This window comes from Myripristis murdjan, chromosome 12 (assembly GCF_902150065.1).
Source record: "Myripristis murdjan chromosome 12, fMyrMur1.1, whole genome shotgun sequence".
Lineage (NCBI taxonomy): Eukaryota > Metazoa > Chordata > Actinopteri > Holocentriformes > Holocentridae > Myripristis > Myripristis murdjan.
Window position 1 is genome coordinate 17,725,539 of NC_043991.1, and position 14,104 is coordinate 17,739,642.

General features: G+C 38.6%; 1 protein-coding gene across 1 annotated transcript; it reads right to left on the reverse strand.

Annotated features, from left to right (window-relative positions):
• Positions 1-7,926: 7,926 nt before the first annotated feature.
• On the reverse strand, positions 7,927-12,004 carry lage3 (L antigen family member 3). The gene is made up of 3 exons (XM_030064631.1): positions 11,847-12,004; positions 9,301-9,429; positions 7,927-8,499 (listed from the first exon to the last, which is right to left on the reverse strand). Exons 1-3 carry the CDS (start codon positions 11,897-11,899, stop codon positions 8,385-8,387), a joined length of 297 nt encoding a protein of 98 aa, XP_029920491.1. The 5' UTR covers positions 11,900-12,004; the 3' UTR covers positions 7,927-8,384.
• Positions 12,005-14,104: the final 2,100 nt, after the last annotated feature.

The window sequence follows — 14,104 nt, forward strand, 5'->3', positions numbered from 1 at the left end:
GTGTTTGTTTGTTTGTTTGTTTGTTTGATTTTAATTAGTGTTCCAGTAATCTTTTGCTAATTTGCTCATCAACCTTTCTGCTTAGTATCTGGAATAAATCAGCTGAATTCTTTCAAACACACTGCTTGACTTGATTGGACAAAAAAAAAAAAAAAAAAGAAAAAAGAAAAAAGAAAAAGAAAAAAAATCCTATAAAAATAAAATAAGTTAGCTTTGCAGCAGCAGACGGATTGTCCTGTGTATAGTGACCGGCGACACATGAGAGACATTACTGCAGTTACAGCTCAACACAGAGAAGTGATGCTGGCGTTTAAAAGCAAGCCAGAAATTTTAAGGTCCTTACATATTCCAATTCCCTTCCTATATTCCTCTCTGCTATTAAAAATTTATATAGCCACTAAATGGAACTTGATCTATCATCCTGCATGCAAAAATATGTCATGTTTATTGTTAAAATTGTAAATGTTCTCTGTAAATCTTTCCTTATATATCACATACATTGCGTCCCTATGTTTCCTGTTGCCTTCAGCGAAATCTTTTTCTTTCTTTAATTTTTTTTTTTTTTTTTGTTAATGACTGCTTCATCTGGTCTATTTTCATTCGAGAGACTTCAGAGCAGTTTAGGATGTTCTCTCTGCCTGAAGCAATCAGACAATTCAACAGCTCCACAATATAAAGTCCTTAATCATCACACACACGCCTAGACATATGCACACATGTGCACACACACAGACCACAGAAAGCTTCATTTTTATGACGGCCATTTGTTTCTACAGCATGTCACTTGTGCTTGCAAGCGCTGGTGTGGAGTGTGAGTCTCTACTACTGCTACTTTGCTGTTTTATGACAGCTGAGTTTCCCTCTGGGATTAATAAAAGATATCTCGTCTCATCTAATCACATCTCGTCTCATCTCATATGGATTCGCCTTGTGGCCACTTCCTTTCCCAGTCTGTGTGGTGCATTAGAAACAGAGGGACCAGGTCCTGTAATAAAACCCCATCTGACATTTAAAAAAAAGAAACTCAAGAATAATACTGTGTATCTCTTTCTTCTCGTATTCTGGGTGAAAACGGTGAATTTATGAGTTAAAGGTTTGAAAACATAGACTTTAAATATCATGAGCCAACAGCCTCTTTTCAGACAATGTGAATGTCTTTATGTCTCCATAAAACCATAACACACTTGTACAATGGGTTCACAAAAATGTCCTGTGAGAATGAGTACTGTGAGAAATGCCAAAAATTGAAAAGCAACTTTTTGGGTGTGTAACCACATTTTTAGACATTAGCATATTACCGTACTAGTCGTCAGCTCCACAGTTACTTTGATACAAAAACTGGGCCATAATTTTAAAATAGCATACCACATACAAATAATGTGATTCTTAGAGTGCCTCCTCACTTTCAGCAGCCAAAGATGGTTTCACCTCAAATTCTTTTACTGAGAGAACAGAGCAACTTCTGCAGAAATATTGACATTTCAGCAACTGAATAACAGCATGTGCCTTTCAGTGTTGAGGAGACACAACCTACTGATACTGATACTGCCTGAGTGCTTTCTTGGCTTGCTCTTGTTTTATTCTTCAACTTTTTACAAAATGGAAATGGAAACTCTATTACCATAAAGCAACTATTTTGACAGGGCCTCATTTGGTTTTTCAGAGCATCATTGTACAAAATTCATTAGAAATTAGTTCATAAAAGCAGATTTTTAGCATGATGACCCAGACCCTCTTAGCATCTCTCTGGAAATGCCCTGTTAAAACATTTTTCTGAACTTTCTGCTTTATTCAACAGTTAAGCGAAACAGTCAGAGAAATGGGAGAGAAAGGTTGCAAAAAGCAACAAAGGGTCCATGCTGGAATCAAAGTCAAAACACTGCAGTTACATTTCCTTTTATCCAGCTGGGACAGCCAGAAATGTGCCTTTCACAGAATTTCACCCCTGCCTTTTCAGAGTCTGTGCACGGCGCTGATAGGCGCAGGTGAAAACTTGAGGTCTCCTTCACAGTCTTACCATGTGATACGTGTCCTCTCCTTTGGTAAAGCCATTAAATGTCTCCTAATATGACCACTTTTCTGACAATTCAGCTGCAGCACTTAATTTCACAGTCAACAAAGCTTTGCATTTTAGCCCTGCTGCAAACTCGGTAAACACACAAAATCCACACACAAACACACACACACACACGCAGCATAGTGTATGCTCTACTGAGCCAGTGTTAGCTGTCAGCCACTGGTTGACGTAAAGTAAGAAAGTAAAGAAAGTAAAGAAAAAAGTGAGTTTTATGACAGAAACAGTGGATTTAACTTTCATAAAGATTGTTGGATTATATGGATTAGTTTGTGCCTGAGCTTCAGTTTGAAAATGCCGTGAAATGGACGTTTTGCATCCCTACATCACTGACTTAGGAGGCTTCTTGTTTGTTTGGGGCTTGGCCCAGTCATTTGAGCTTAACTACACACAGCAAGTGTTGCGTACCTGAATGACAAATGCAAACTCTGGTCATTAGTTCCATAAATATGGTTGGTTTGCTATCAGGCCCGGACTGTACATCGGGAGAACCGGGAGATTTCCCGAAGCGCCGGCCTGTCACTGGCCTGGTGGCCTGTGCGTGTTTTTTTTTTTTTTTTTTTTTTTTTTTTGACAGGTCGCCGACCAGGCCAATCAGCTTTTTTTTTTTTTTTTTTTTTTTTTTTTAAGTCAGAGAGACAGGCCAGGCCAATCAGAGGCCACCAACCTGTGAAGAGATCAAGACGTGATTGGTTTGTTTTGATTAACACCCGCCCCAACACTCCCAGTCCGTTGTAAACAGGCAGCATGTTGAGGAGGGGGTGTCGTGACTCGCGTGTGTGTCTGAATGTGGAGAAGAAGAGAGGAGAGGAGAGGAGGCGGAAGCAGTGGCGGTTCTGCCTATGTTGCCGTCCAAGGCGAAATTACTGGCTTGTATGGCAAGCCGTTTGAGCATATATTCAGATATCCCACTAGTTAACTTTTTTTGCACTCACTAGTGACACTAGTGAGTGTCACTAGTGAGTGACACTCACCCCCCACCCCCGCTCTGGCCTGACACCTGACTGACATGTGGCCTGAAAAAGTGTCCCAGTCCGGCCCTGTTTGCTATAGAAAAAATGTTATTCCAGATTGAGTGAACGGGTCCAGCCCTTCCGCAGCTTGAAATGTGTGTGTTAGCCTTCTAACACAAGATGCACTGCCCCACAAAGCCGGTATCAGCCTGGCTATGTGTGTGTGTGTCAGGGAGCTGGAGGAGGGACATTTACCCCAGAAGAAATCAAAGCAGCCAGACTCACTTGGCTATTTTCAGAGCTCAAAATCTCAGCAGCTGTGATGATGACAGCGCAGTATGAATCAGCAACCCCAATGTGCTGTTTGCACATTAGAAAATCCATATTATTAGATTTTTTATGTAATTCTAAGCACCATAGTTTGCACTACATTCACCTAGTCTCTTTTTTTAATTTACATCTGTGTGTAATTCTCTGGGTAAATGTTTTCCTATTTTTTGCAAAGTCTTGGTGGTCAATCTGCGCAAAATATTATACATGAGGCCTGACTGAGAGAACTGAAATATGAAGTTCTGGGTATGTGCTTAAATGAAGTGTATGAGGCTATTCCATCTTCTCTGAGACTTAATGAGTCTCAGAGGGGGCATTTTGAAAGCAGGTCTTTGATTTAAAAAAAAAAAAAAAAAAAGACAACGTATTTTGCATGTCTGGGTTCATTTTGTGGTTTGGTTGTGAACTTTTGCAATTTTTGCAAGGAAGTGTCCAGGTTTGCTGTTAAAAACATGAGTGGTAAACATCAGGTTTTGGCATCAGCACCTCTGAATCAAAGAGTGATGCTTCTTTCTAAACTTAGCATTTTGCTCACACATTCACCAATTACACAGAGAAATCCTTCAAAGACGAGGCAGAGACACCAAAGTCTCCACTGACAGTAGCCATGTGCAATACACTTAGAGGCAGTCATTGTCTGGACATGATCAATAGCTATGAGATAATCCACATGTTTAATAAACACAACATGAAAGTTTGAGGTCTTTTTTATTGTGAAGAAATTTTAAATTTTACCCATTTTTCTAGTGAATATTGTCATTTTGTGGATATTTTCTTTACTAATTTCCTCATCACCTTTTTCCTCATGCTTTTACAGACATCAGGTAAATTTGTTCAGGTCTCAAAGGGTTAATTCAAATACTCATTGCGAACACATATCAAAGCAGGATTGTTTCCCTGCATTTTCTGAACAAAGTTTCTCAATGTGGGTGGATAGTTGTTTTTCTCACACAAGCTAGAAGTCTCTAATAGCTTAATGTAATGCGCAAGCTTTCAATCTGCCTGTCTCAGATAAGTATTATTTCATGGTTGGACTGGATTTTGTCCGCTGAGAGTTTAATTCTGCCTTAATGAGGTTCATCTTGTGAATACATATGCAACACGTTCAATCCAGTGGCCACCCCTGAGAAGACAAGGTAAGTGGAGCAGTGGCTCATTGTGGTTTGCGTGTCTGTCTGAGCTGCTGGAGCTGGGGTGATAAGCACGTGTCAAGGCCCACAAGCTGAAGTCGGCCAACCACAAATTTTGGCCCGGCTTGTGTAGGAATCTGGTGATTCTGTAACTGCACACGGCGGAAAAACAAGTTACAGTTGCCACAAAGTGTGCACTACTGTACTGCATGCTAAATATGTCCAACCCTCACACTCTGTAAAACTGTCAAACACATCTTAACAGCCTTTCACTTACTGGCAAGCTCTCTGGCTGAAAAACTACAGGGTGCCAAATGCGACAGACACCATATTTATATCTTTTCAGGTGTAAATGTGCCATGATTTAAGCATCACTCCATTAGATACAGACCGTTACAGCGGATTTGGCAAGAAATGTACTGATACTAAGACTTAAAAATCAATTTTAATCACTGTAAGTTCATTTGCAGTTAATGTGAATAGCATGCCAGAATGACAACAGTTAAAAACCTCCCTGTTTACACGGTCACAGCATTACAAAGAATCAGTTAAAGGTGTCTAAAGCTGTGAAGGCTGATGGCTGAAAAAACAGGCTGTCATAAATATGATATATTTAGCAGTCTGTATATTATCAAGGGAACCAGACAGAAACATGATCAAGATTATATTAATTATTATTATACCATTATTTTTTTTGACTAATGACCTTACACAACTGCCCATCATTTAGCTCTGTGAAGTATATCTTAATTATAAAGAGACATAATCAAGATTTTTTTTTTACTTTAATATACACTTTTTGCATGTGTCATGTCTACAGAACAGCGACACTTGCCATAATCATTCTGAGTAATTCCACTTGACAAGGCTCATGCTGGTGTGCTGAGGTTGGATTTGTGCTTACCCTTGTTAAAGAAATTATTCATGAAATATCAGAATGCAAATTACGACTGCCCTTTGAAAAAGACGCACCGCAACATGTTTTTAAGGGGGTTAAAAAAAAAAAAAAAAAAAGTAATCCTATCCACTTGATACCCTCTGTACTTGTAGCAGACCTGCCAACTTTCATCACGACTCCACTGCTGTAACTGTAGCTCATGGTAAAATTTAATTTCCTTTTCATGATGACATCCTGGAATTATTATTCTGTCAGTTAAAGCGACTGGCAGAGAAAGGCGCTTGCCTACGGAGGTAACTTAATCACAGACGTCTCAAACTTCTTTATGACAAGGACTACTAAATGGAAACTTAGCTGAGCACCTTCATATTTAAACTGAGCTATAAAAGGAGCTATAAAGAAGGAAGATGTGACTTTTATAATAATTATAAGTATTTATCTTTCTTGCTTTTTTTTTTTTTTTGGTGTTCCCATTTTCCGTCTCCCAGGAGAGGAGGACATCCTTGGGTCCACTGTGACTCATGGTCACTACTTCAGTGCTGCTTTGAGACACGACTGGCCTGTAGAGCCAAGAGCCAAGCTCAACATTTGATTATCCAGAGCCATCTGCTGGGCTATCACTGTATCACCACTCCAGCTGCAAAACTATTGGTTTTGGTAGATACTCCGACTTTGTCCTTGGTCATTCTTACCTTGGCATTCACATTTTGTGAAGTGTCTCTCTCCAGTGAGGCTTCAGCAAGTTAACGACTGATGTAACAAACATTACAAAAGGACAAGCGGGCCTCAGCATTCCTCTAAAATCAATTACTTGTGCTCAGCAATCTGATTGATTTCAGATTATAAGCGTGCTCTATCAAGATCAATGTTTACTCTCTAGCTACTAGCCAAGATGCTCTCCAGTATAGGCTCACATATATACAGTGGTTGAAAAAAGTTTTCGGACACCCCATGCATTAGTGAAATATTGCATTAACAAATCACTCTTAGGTCTTTAAGTGCAATTTCTTTTAGTACAGTCACAGCCAAAATACTAAACAAATCCTAAAAATTAAAAACTTAAAATTGATTGTTTCCATAAAAATGCATAAGAAATGTTGAGTATTGGGTCATTTTGGTACCAGTGATGAAGGTCATTCTTTTTATTAAACAACACAATTTTTGTTGCCAAGCTTCGTGTCTATATAAAGCCAGCACATTTGAAAGTCCTTCAGACACAAAAATGGCTAAAACAAGGAACCTAACGCAGGAAACACGCCTGAAGATTAAACTGTCAAGAATTTAGTTTTGTTAGTTTTTCTTGAAAATAAACAAAAAAATATAGTTTGTATTTGTTTGTATGTCTAATGCAGCCACACCTTTTGAAACACAAAAAAGACTTTTCCACAAATATTTCATGATAATGAAATACTGATGTGTAAATTTTTAACAGTGTCCGAAAACTTTTTTCCAAAACTGTATATTAATTGTTTTTGTCCAATAATTACAGCAGATATTATCTTAATATGGAAAATGAGTATGAAAATATTTCCTTTTTACTGTAAAGGCGTAGTGGTGTTCACCTCACATTTCTCACAGTATTCCCTTCTGGGGAAAAAAACAACCTTGTTTCGCATCCCTGACCTGGAACATCCTTCTCCTGTTTGAGTCTTTATGTTATCAAACAATTAATTACCCATAACCACGGCATGACTTCAAGGCCAGCCTGTTTACATTGTAGCTGACACCATAAAAGGCAGATTTTAGCATTTGCCGTGCATCATGTCTTTTTCATCATACTCCCAGATGTCAGCAATCCCTGGGCTTTCATCACTCTGTGTGTTAGGGAGTTGAAAGTGATGAGATTTCTTTTGATATGATTAGAGTAACCTCAAAAGTACTTTGAAGTTAGATTCACTAACACTGAAATATGGTACAGTCTACCACAATGCAATTGCATCAAATTTGTGTGTGTAAGATGACAGTTTTGCCACAACATTATATCTAGCGTAATTGCATCACGGACATGGTTGATTAAACATGATCTGCATCCCAATCTTAGTTAAAATTTGCAGTACATATTAAATCCAATCCAACCTGACCAGAGAAACCAACCAGATAAACTAAACGTCCTTTTATGTTTTTATTATGATTTTCAGTTTGTGATTCAAATGTGCTTTCTTTTTATCCTTTTAATTTTGTATTTCTAACAGCAGTCTTTTGCAGATGCAAGCCAAAGACAAATTGTATGCCTTTTTGCTTGCAAAAAGTACAAAATAAAGCTGAGTTGAATTCAGGTACATACAGGTTTAGGTTGCTGCATTGGCGACTGACACGACTGAAAACTCACCTATTGGCACTCTGCCATTATTTCATCCATATCAGTGCAATATATCCCCTTATTTACACCATCTTGCAACATACATGTTTACCTCGATGACGTTCTGGATGGGCAATTATTTCTCTGGAACAGTATTACAGCACTAAAATCATTATCAGTACTGTCAATCATTGTGCCAGCACAATTCTGCTGCAGTAGTAGCAGTAAAAATTCTCAGAAAATAATAATAGAAAAACTTTATTCATTACTTAAAAAAATACTAAACAGACACATTTAGAAAAGCTATTTGTCTGTTACAGTTCGGTTCACCAACCTTAAGAGCACCAGTGCAAAAGAAAATAAACTTATTCTTTGTCATCTGTTAGGGACCAGCTGCCTTTCACTGAGACAAAGAAAGCCTTAACCTCTTAATTACCAACCACAGCCAGATGACCTCTAGTTACACTTAAACAACCCGTGAGATTTCCACAATTTTCAAATATCAGTCCCTCAAACATCCATGTGCAAGGCTCACACTCAAGCCTTTACACCAAATAAACAGACAATCACAATATTGTCTGTGTGTTTCCCCCTTACAGTTACAACTGAACCCTTTGTAAGACAGTTTTGAAACACAAGAGAACTAAAACAGAATTGAGAGAAATGCAGATAAATGCGAATATGGATCTGTGGTGATACATCATTGCGAGACAGGCGGCCCAAACATCACCATGGTCTCCACCACCAGTGACAAATGATCCAGAAACGACGCCACCGACACACGGAGGATTCGAGCTTCATCTGCACTCCATCTCCTGGAAGACAAAATGAGAAGTGGAGAGGAGGAGGTTTGACTTTCAGATGGACTGAGTAAAGTGGGAAAGAGGATTAATCTTACTTAGGGCAAGGCAATATATTCATATTTCATGTGATATAAAACTTGACACCATCTGGGATTTTTGATATTGTAGTATCATGATATGATAAAGTGGTGTCTTTTCCTGGTTTTAAAGGCTGCATTAGAGTAAAGATATGCAGTTTTCTGAAATTATTACATAACTGTGCTGTTCTGTTATTTGCCTCTATCATCATATCCAAATTACTTGACTGTTTTATCAAATATTTCACTGTGGAAATATTTTGTGAAAGCCCCAATAGTCATCCCCACAGTATCGCAATATCAGTATCGAGGTAGTGTATTGCAATATATATATTTTTTTTATGATTTAGAACTTTTTTTACACAATACACAATCAAGGCATAGGACAGAATCAAGAGGGGAAAAAAAAGAAAAAAACATCTAATGACCTCAACTGCTTAAGTACTGTATATAATAATCTTCATAATTTTTGCAATCTTAACATCATATTACCAAACCTACAGATGTAAACACATGTCCCCTCTTGGGCAAACTCTAGCAAAAAAAAAAAAAAAAAAGAAAAGAAAAAAGCCAGAGAACAACAACAATAGCAACAATTCATAGCCTATGACTGATGGTCGAAAAGTTCTTGTAGATGTTACTCAAACAACCTGACATTTTTTCCCTGCCTAACTGGATAGGCCCCTCAAAAATCCTGTGATATCAGACTGTGTCCGTATCGCCCCGTTTTACTTACACAGACAACTTGCTGCCAGACACTGAAAGCTGCTTGCTGATGCCGCCTTTCCGTGGCTCTCGGTCGGGCGACAGAGACTGAAGGGCAATGACGGCCTCACGAGACGAGGGGAAGGGGATGTCCAGAGCACTGCAGGATGGTTAAAGAAGCCAAAGCTGCTTGTTGTGTGTGGTGGACCTAAACTTAATCTCATTGGCTCCCTTTACATGTGACATTAGTGTCTCGCATGTCTAGATCAGATGTAGCTGGATTATATTTAAATCTAGCATTAAAAGGAATCTCACATGGAGGGAAAGATCAGATTTCCCTTGCCTCTCCATAACCAGTAAACTCTTGACAGTGATTTCAACTGGCAGGAAACTAAACTACTTGTTAGTATCCTGACAATCCATCTTTGACGAGTACGTTACGATCCACTTACTGGATCAGCATGTGCTCCCTGGTTTGGTCCACGTCTCAAAGTTCATTTCCATTTCTGAAGTTGTTACATGCTAACTGGAGGTGCGCTGCATTTACACTTTGGCGTTGATGAGGTGAGAGATATTTGATCTCTGGGTTGGTTTGGCTGATCTTACCTTCCATGTTTTGGTGTTATGAGTGATGCTCAGTTTAATCACACAGAAGGAGGGGAGAGAGTGAATTCCACAAGTATTAAAAAAACAGGTTACCTAAGTTGTAAGACACTGAAATTCCCACAAATAGGAAAAAGTAACATCTGCTGTGTTAGACCAAGTGTTATCAACCTCTTCTATGTTCTGGACCCTCAAGTTGACTCTGTTTAAGCCCCCGACCATTGCTTTGTACGTTTTTTTCCCCTCACGACTCTGACATGAAAACATATTTTCATTTCTGTTAATTATAGTTATATGGGTCTCATGCTAGTAAAAAATTCAAACTGGTGAGATTAAAACATAATGTTAAAATAATCAGTTGTACATATTTTTAACCCCTTGAAGACTGAGCAAATTGACTTGATTTGTTCCAAAAACATCGATAAAAAGGTGATTAACAAATTATCCAAAAATAATTGAACATTAATAAAAAAAATATAGCAGAAAATTAGTAGAAGTAGTAATTATTATTGTTATTATTATTATTATTATTATTATTGTTGTTGTTGTTGTTATGTCTTAGAAAAATGAGGAATGTGACATGTTTGCACAAATTAATTAATTTTTTTTTTCAAAAACATAGGGAAAACGTCACTAGAAAATGTAAAAAATAAAAACAGAAAAACAAGATATTTCAAGAAAATTAGCAAAGAAAATTGCAGAAAATTTGAAAAAAAAAATGAAAATTGAAAATAAACAAATCTACAGTATATAACTGTATATATACACTCAGTAGTCACTTTATCAGGTGCACCTGTACAGTCTAATGCAGTTCAATGCAACAGCTCTGCCATAATGCAACGGCTCTGCCGCTTTTTAAGAAAGTTTATAATGTTCAGTTTTTGTTTACATTGTGGAGAATGTAAATTTAATTCTGTGTTTATTATTGAGGTTGTAGTTTGCAGAAGTCTTGTACTAGACTACACTATATTGAGAGGTGTTTCTAATTTTTTGTCCTCCCTATTTATATACAATGAGGGGGACAGAATAGTAGAAACAGCTCTCAATAAAATGCAGTCCAGTATAACAGCAGCACCACTATGAGCTCAATGCCAAACACAGAACTGAATGAACACCTCTATTAGTGTGACAAAAAGAAAACCTGAGCATTACAGGCATCATGAAAGTAAACTTTATGGCACAACAGTTGTCTTGGATTGTATTAGATTGTACAGGTGGACCTAATACAGTGGCCACTGAGAGTATACAATAATAATGACATATTTAAAAGGTGTGCGTAGTGATGCTGGATCAACATCAGATTCCTTGTGTTTACATAATTTTGACAAGCGTTTAATACTAAACACAAACCAGAACATGTCTTGGTATCGGGTTCCTAGTGGGCAAAATCGCGTCAAATGGGGATCTACAGCGTAATGAAGGTCAAGCTGGGGGTCCAGAAGATGAAAAAAGTTTGAAAACCCCTGTACTAGGCCACAGTTTCACAGGGTCAGGTTAAAAATATGTGTGGTGACAGTGTAAAACTTCCCTCAACCTCATCAGCATTGAAGCCAGGAGTAAAAACTGCAGTAAACACTTCTCTTACCAAAGAGTAAAACACAACCCTGAATTAAAAAAAAAAAAAAAAAAAAAAAAAAAAACTCTGACAGCCTGTTTTCCCAGGTTATGCTACTCCTGTGCAGCTGTCATATCATCCAACATCTAAATGCTGCATGCTTTTACCCATTTTATCCGCTGAAATAAACTAACCCTGCTAAAATTAAAACTCAAATGTCCAATATTCAACGATTCGAACCCATTACCGTCAATTTATTTTTGCTAATTTGACTGAAACAAGCCAGAAACACACACCAGTCACACTAGCAACTAGCTTGAATCTGGAAAACACACACAAAGCTGTAGCCGACAAGTTGACACAGTGACACACATGAATAAATGGGTTCGTATTCATCCGGAGCTGATGTAAAAGGATACAATTCATGTTTGCCGGACTCGTGGTTGGTGTCGCCGCTGCTGGGCGCCGCCATGACGCTTTACACCTCAGTAAATGAAGCTGTTTTCAGTCCACACCGAGCCGCCAGCTCCGCGTCCCCGCTGGTAACTTCATGCTCTTTCTTCTTCCTCTTTTCAATTTCCGGCAGGCTAGACGGCTCGTGGCGCGCTGCTGCCCCCCACCGGCGATGTCACTCCCTCCAGGACACCGTTTGACAGCTACTATATAAATATAAATAAGGACAACAGACCGTAGATAGTTTCAGATTGCTTTTCCAATTGACTGATTGTTATTATTAGAACAAAGAAGAAAGTCCTAACTCTGACAATTTGAACAGTTTCATTCCTTTTTTGTAAGATTTTATTTAGATTTATCAATATATAGGCCTATGGAATACATACAACAGCTCGTTCCTCTGTGTAGCCTACTATAGTCACTGCATATAAACAAAACATACCACACTGTCTCCCTGTTTCTACACTCGCACAGCACATCTTGATGTTAACTGATTATTTTTTATTACCAAACAAATTACCAGACCACAATGACCAAATCTAAGTCCGGCTTGACTGAGAGGCCTACCTCCCTGTTGGGCCCCCGGTAACTTATGTTTCTTTTTTTTTTCTTTTTTTTTTTTTTTTTAACTTTTTTTTTAAGCGTTGAACAGTAAAATAAAGTCTAGCGGTTTTCTCATCTCCACATTCCATTTCCATTCTATGTATTCTTGTTCTTGTTCTTATTCTTATTCTTATTCTTATTCTTACGCGGAAAGCTTTTCTTATAAACGGACTCGTTCGTCATTTTCACCTCAGCTCCTGAATGCCACGGGACCACAAAAAATTCACACCACATCACAATCCCACTTAAATCAGATCTAACTAGAGCGCTTCGCCGTGTTCGAGCAGACGAAACAGTTGCGCACTGCTGCCCTCTGTCGGCCAAAAGTGCAATTGTCGGACAGACAAATACTGTGCTGACAAGCAGCTTGAGCCCTGAAGGACAGGTGTGTGTGTGTGTGTGTGTGTGTGTGTGTGTGTGTGTGTGTGTGTGTGTGTGTGTGTGTGTGTGTGTGTGTGTGTGTGTGTGTGTGTGCAATGTGTAATGCAGTGGACTTAAATATTTATGAATGAATTTGAAGAAATCTGACTCCATGCCTTATGAGCCAGAGCTATGAAATTCTATCACAGGCAAAAGTTTCAACTTTTATGTGTATACAATGAGGATTGCTTAAAATTTTACATAATAAATTTCCACTTTATTCCCGCTAATTCCCCTATATTGCTGTTAATTCCCATGAAAAGTTTCCATCTTTGAAAATCCCGGGATTTTGTAACCCTATTGAAACCTCATTGAAATGGTGTTGGTTTTGTAATGTCTATAAAGTTTTATAATTTACCTGTAATGGGTAATGTACTATTTACGTATGCATGTAGGCTAAAACATGTGTATACAGTATGTTCATAATATTGGCCCCAGGAAGAGTAGCTGGTACGTTATAACAGCTAATGGGGATCCCAATAAACAATAAACAATAAACGTTAAGTCCTATGGGATCCGTCTCTGGGGGATCAGAATATTTACAGCATTATAGAGTTTAGAAGTTAATATTTTGGGGATACTGTGTATTTGAAATGGCTAATTTAATTTCTGAACACATTCACTGACGGCTGATTTGCTTTCATTTCGGATAGCTATACCTTTATCATCCATAGGAAAAAAAATATATATATACATATCTCCAGAGCCCGAGCTGTATTTTTTGCATAGTTTCTTGTCTGTCCATGTGTATCTATATGCTGTGCTGTGCCTTGCAGCACGACATATAGCTGTAGTGTTATGTGAAACGTGTTCTTTTGTTTGCGAGCTCCGGGCTGTCAAACTCAGCTGTGCGCATCTGCTGCCTGCGCGTCGCTCCGTCCTCCTCCCGGAGCGTCTGGCCAAACGCTCCGCCGGGCTGCGGCTCACGGTCCTGTGTCTTTTTACAAAATGTGTTTTTTCATCAAGGATTCACCATTATGGGCTTTCTGAGCCAGACGCAGGGTTATAATTCAGTTAAATATCTTATCGCTGGGATCCGAGAGCATCAAGCACCTGATCGCCCTCCAGGTACCAGCAGCCAGGAGAGCAGGAGCTCCTCTCCACAGCCGGATCACTGAACACTGGTTCGTTTGACTGAAAAAGTGAGTGCACCATGAGTTTCTCAATTGAATTATATATCTCTCTCCCTCTCCCAAACTTA

Excerpts from the sequence above, each read along its gene's own strand:
- lage3 (XM_030064631.1), bottom strand. The coding sequence starts at position 11,899 with ATGGCGGCGCCCAGCAGCGGCGACACCAACCACGAGTCCGGCAAACAT. Across the intron at positions 9,430-11,846 it reads GAGTCCGGCAAACATGAATT|TGCTCTGGACATCCCCTTCC; the intron begins GTATCCTTTTAC and ends ACCATCCTGCAG. Across the intron at positions 8,500-9,300 it reads TCTGGCAGCAAGTTGTCTGT|GAGATGGAGTGCAGATGAAG; the intron begins GTAAGTAAAACG and ends TTTGTCTTCCAG.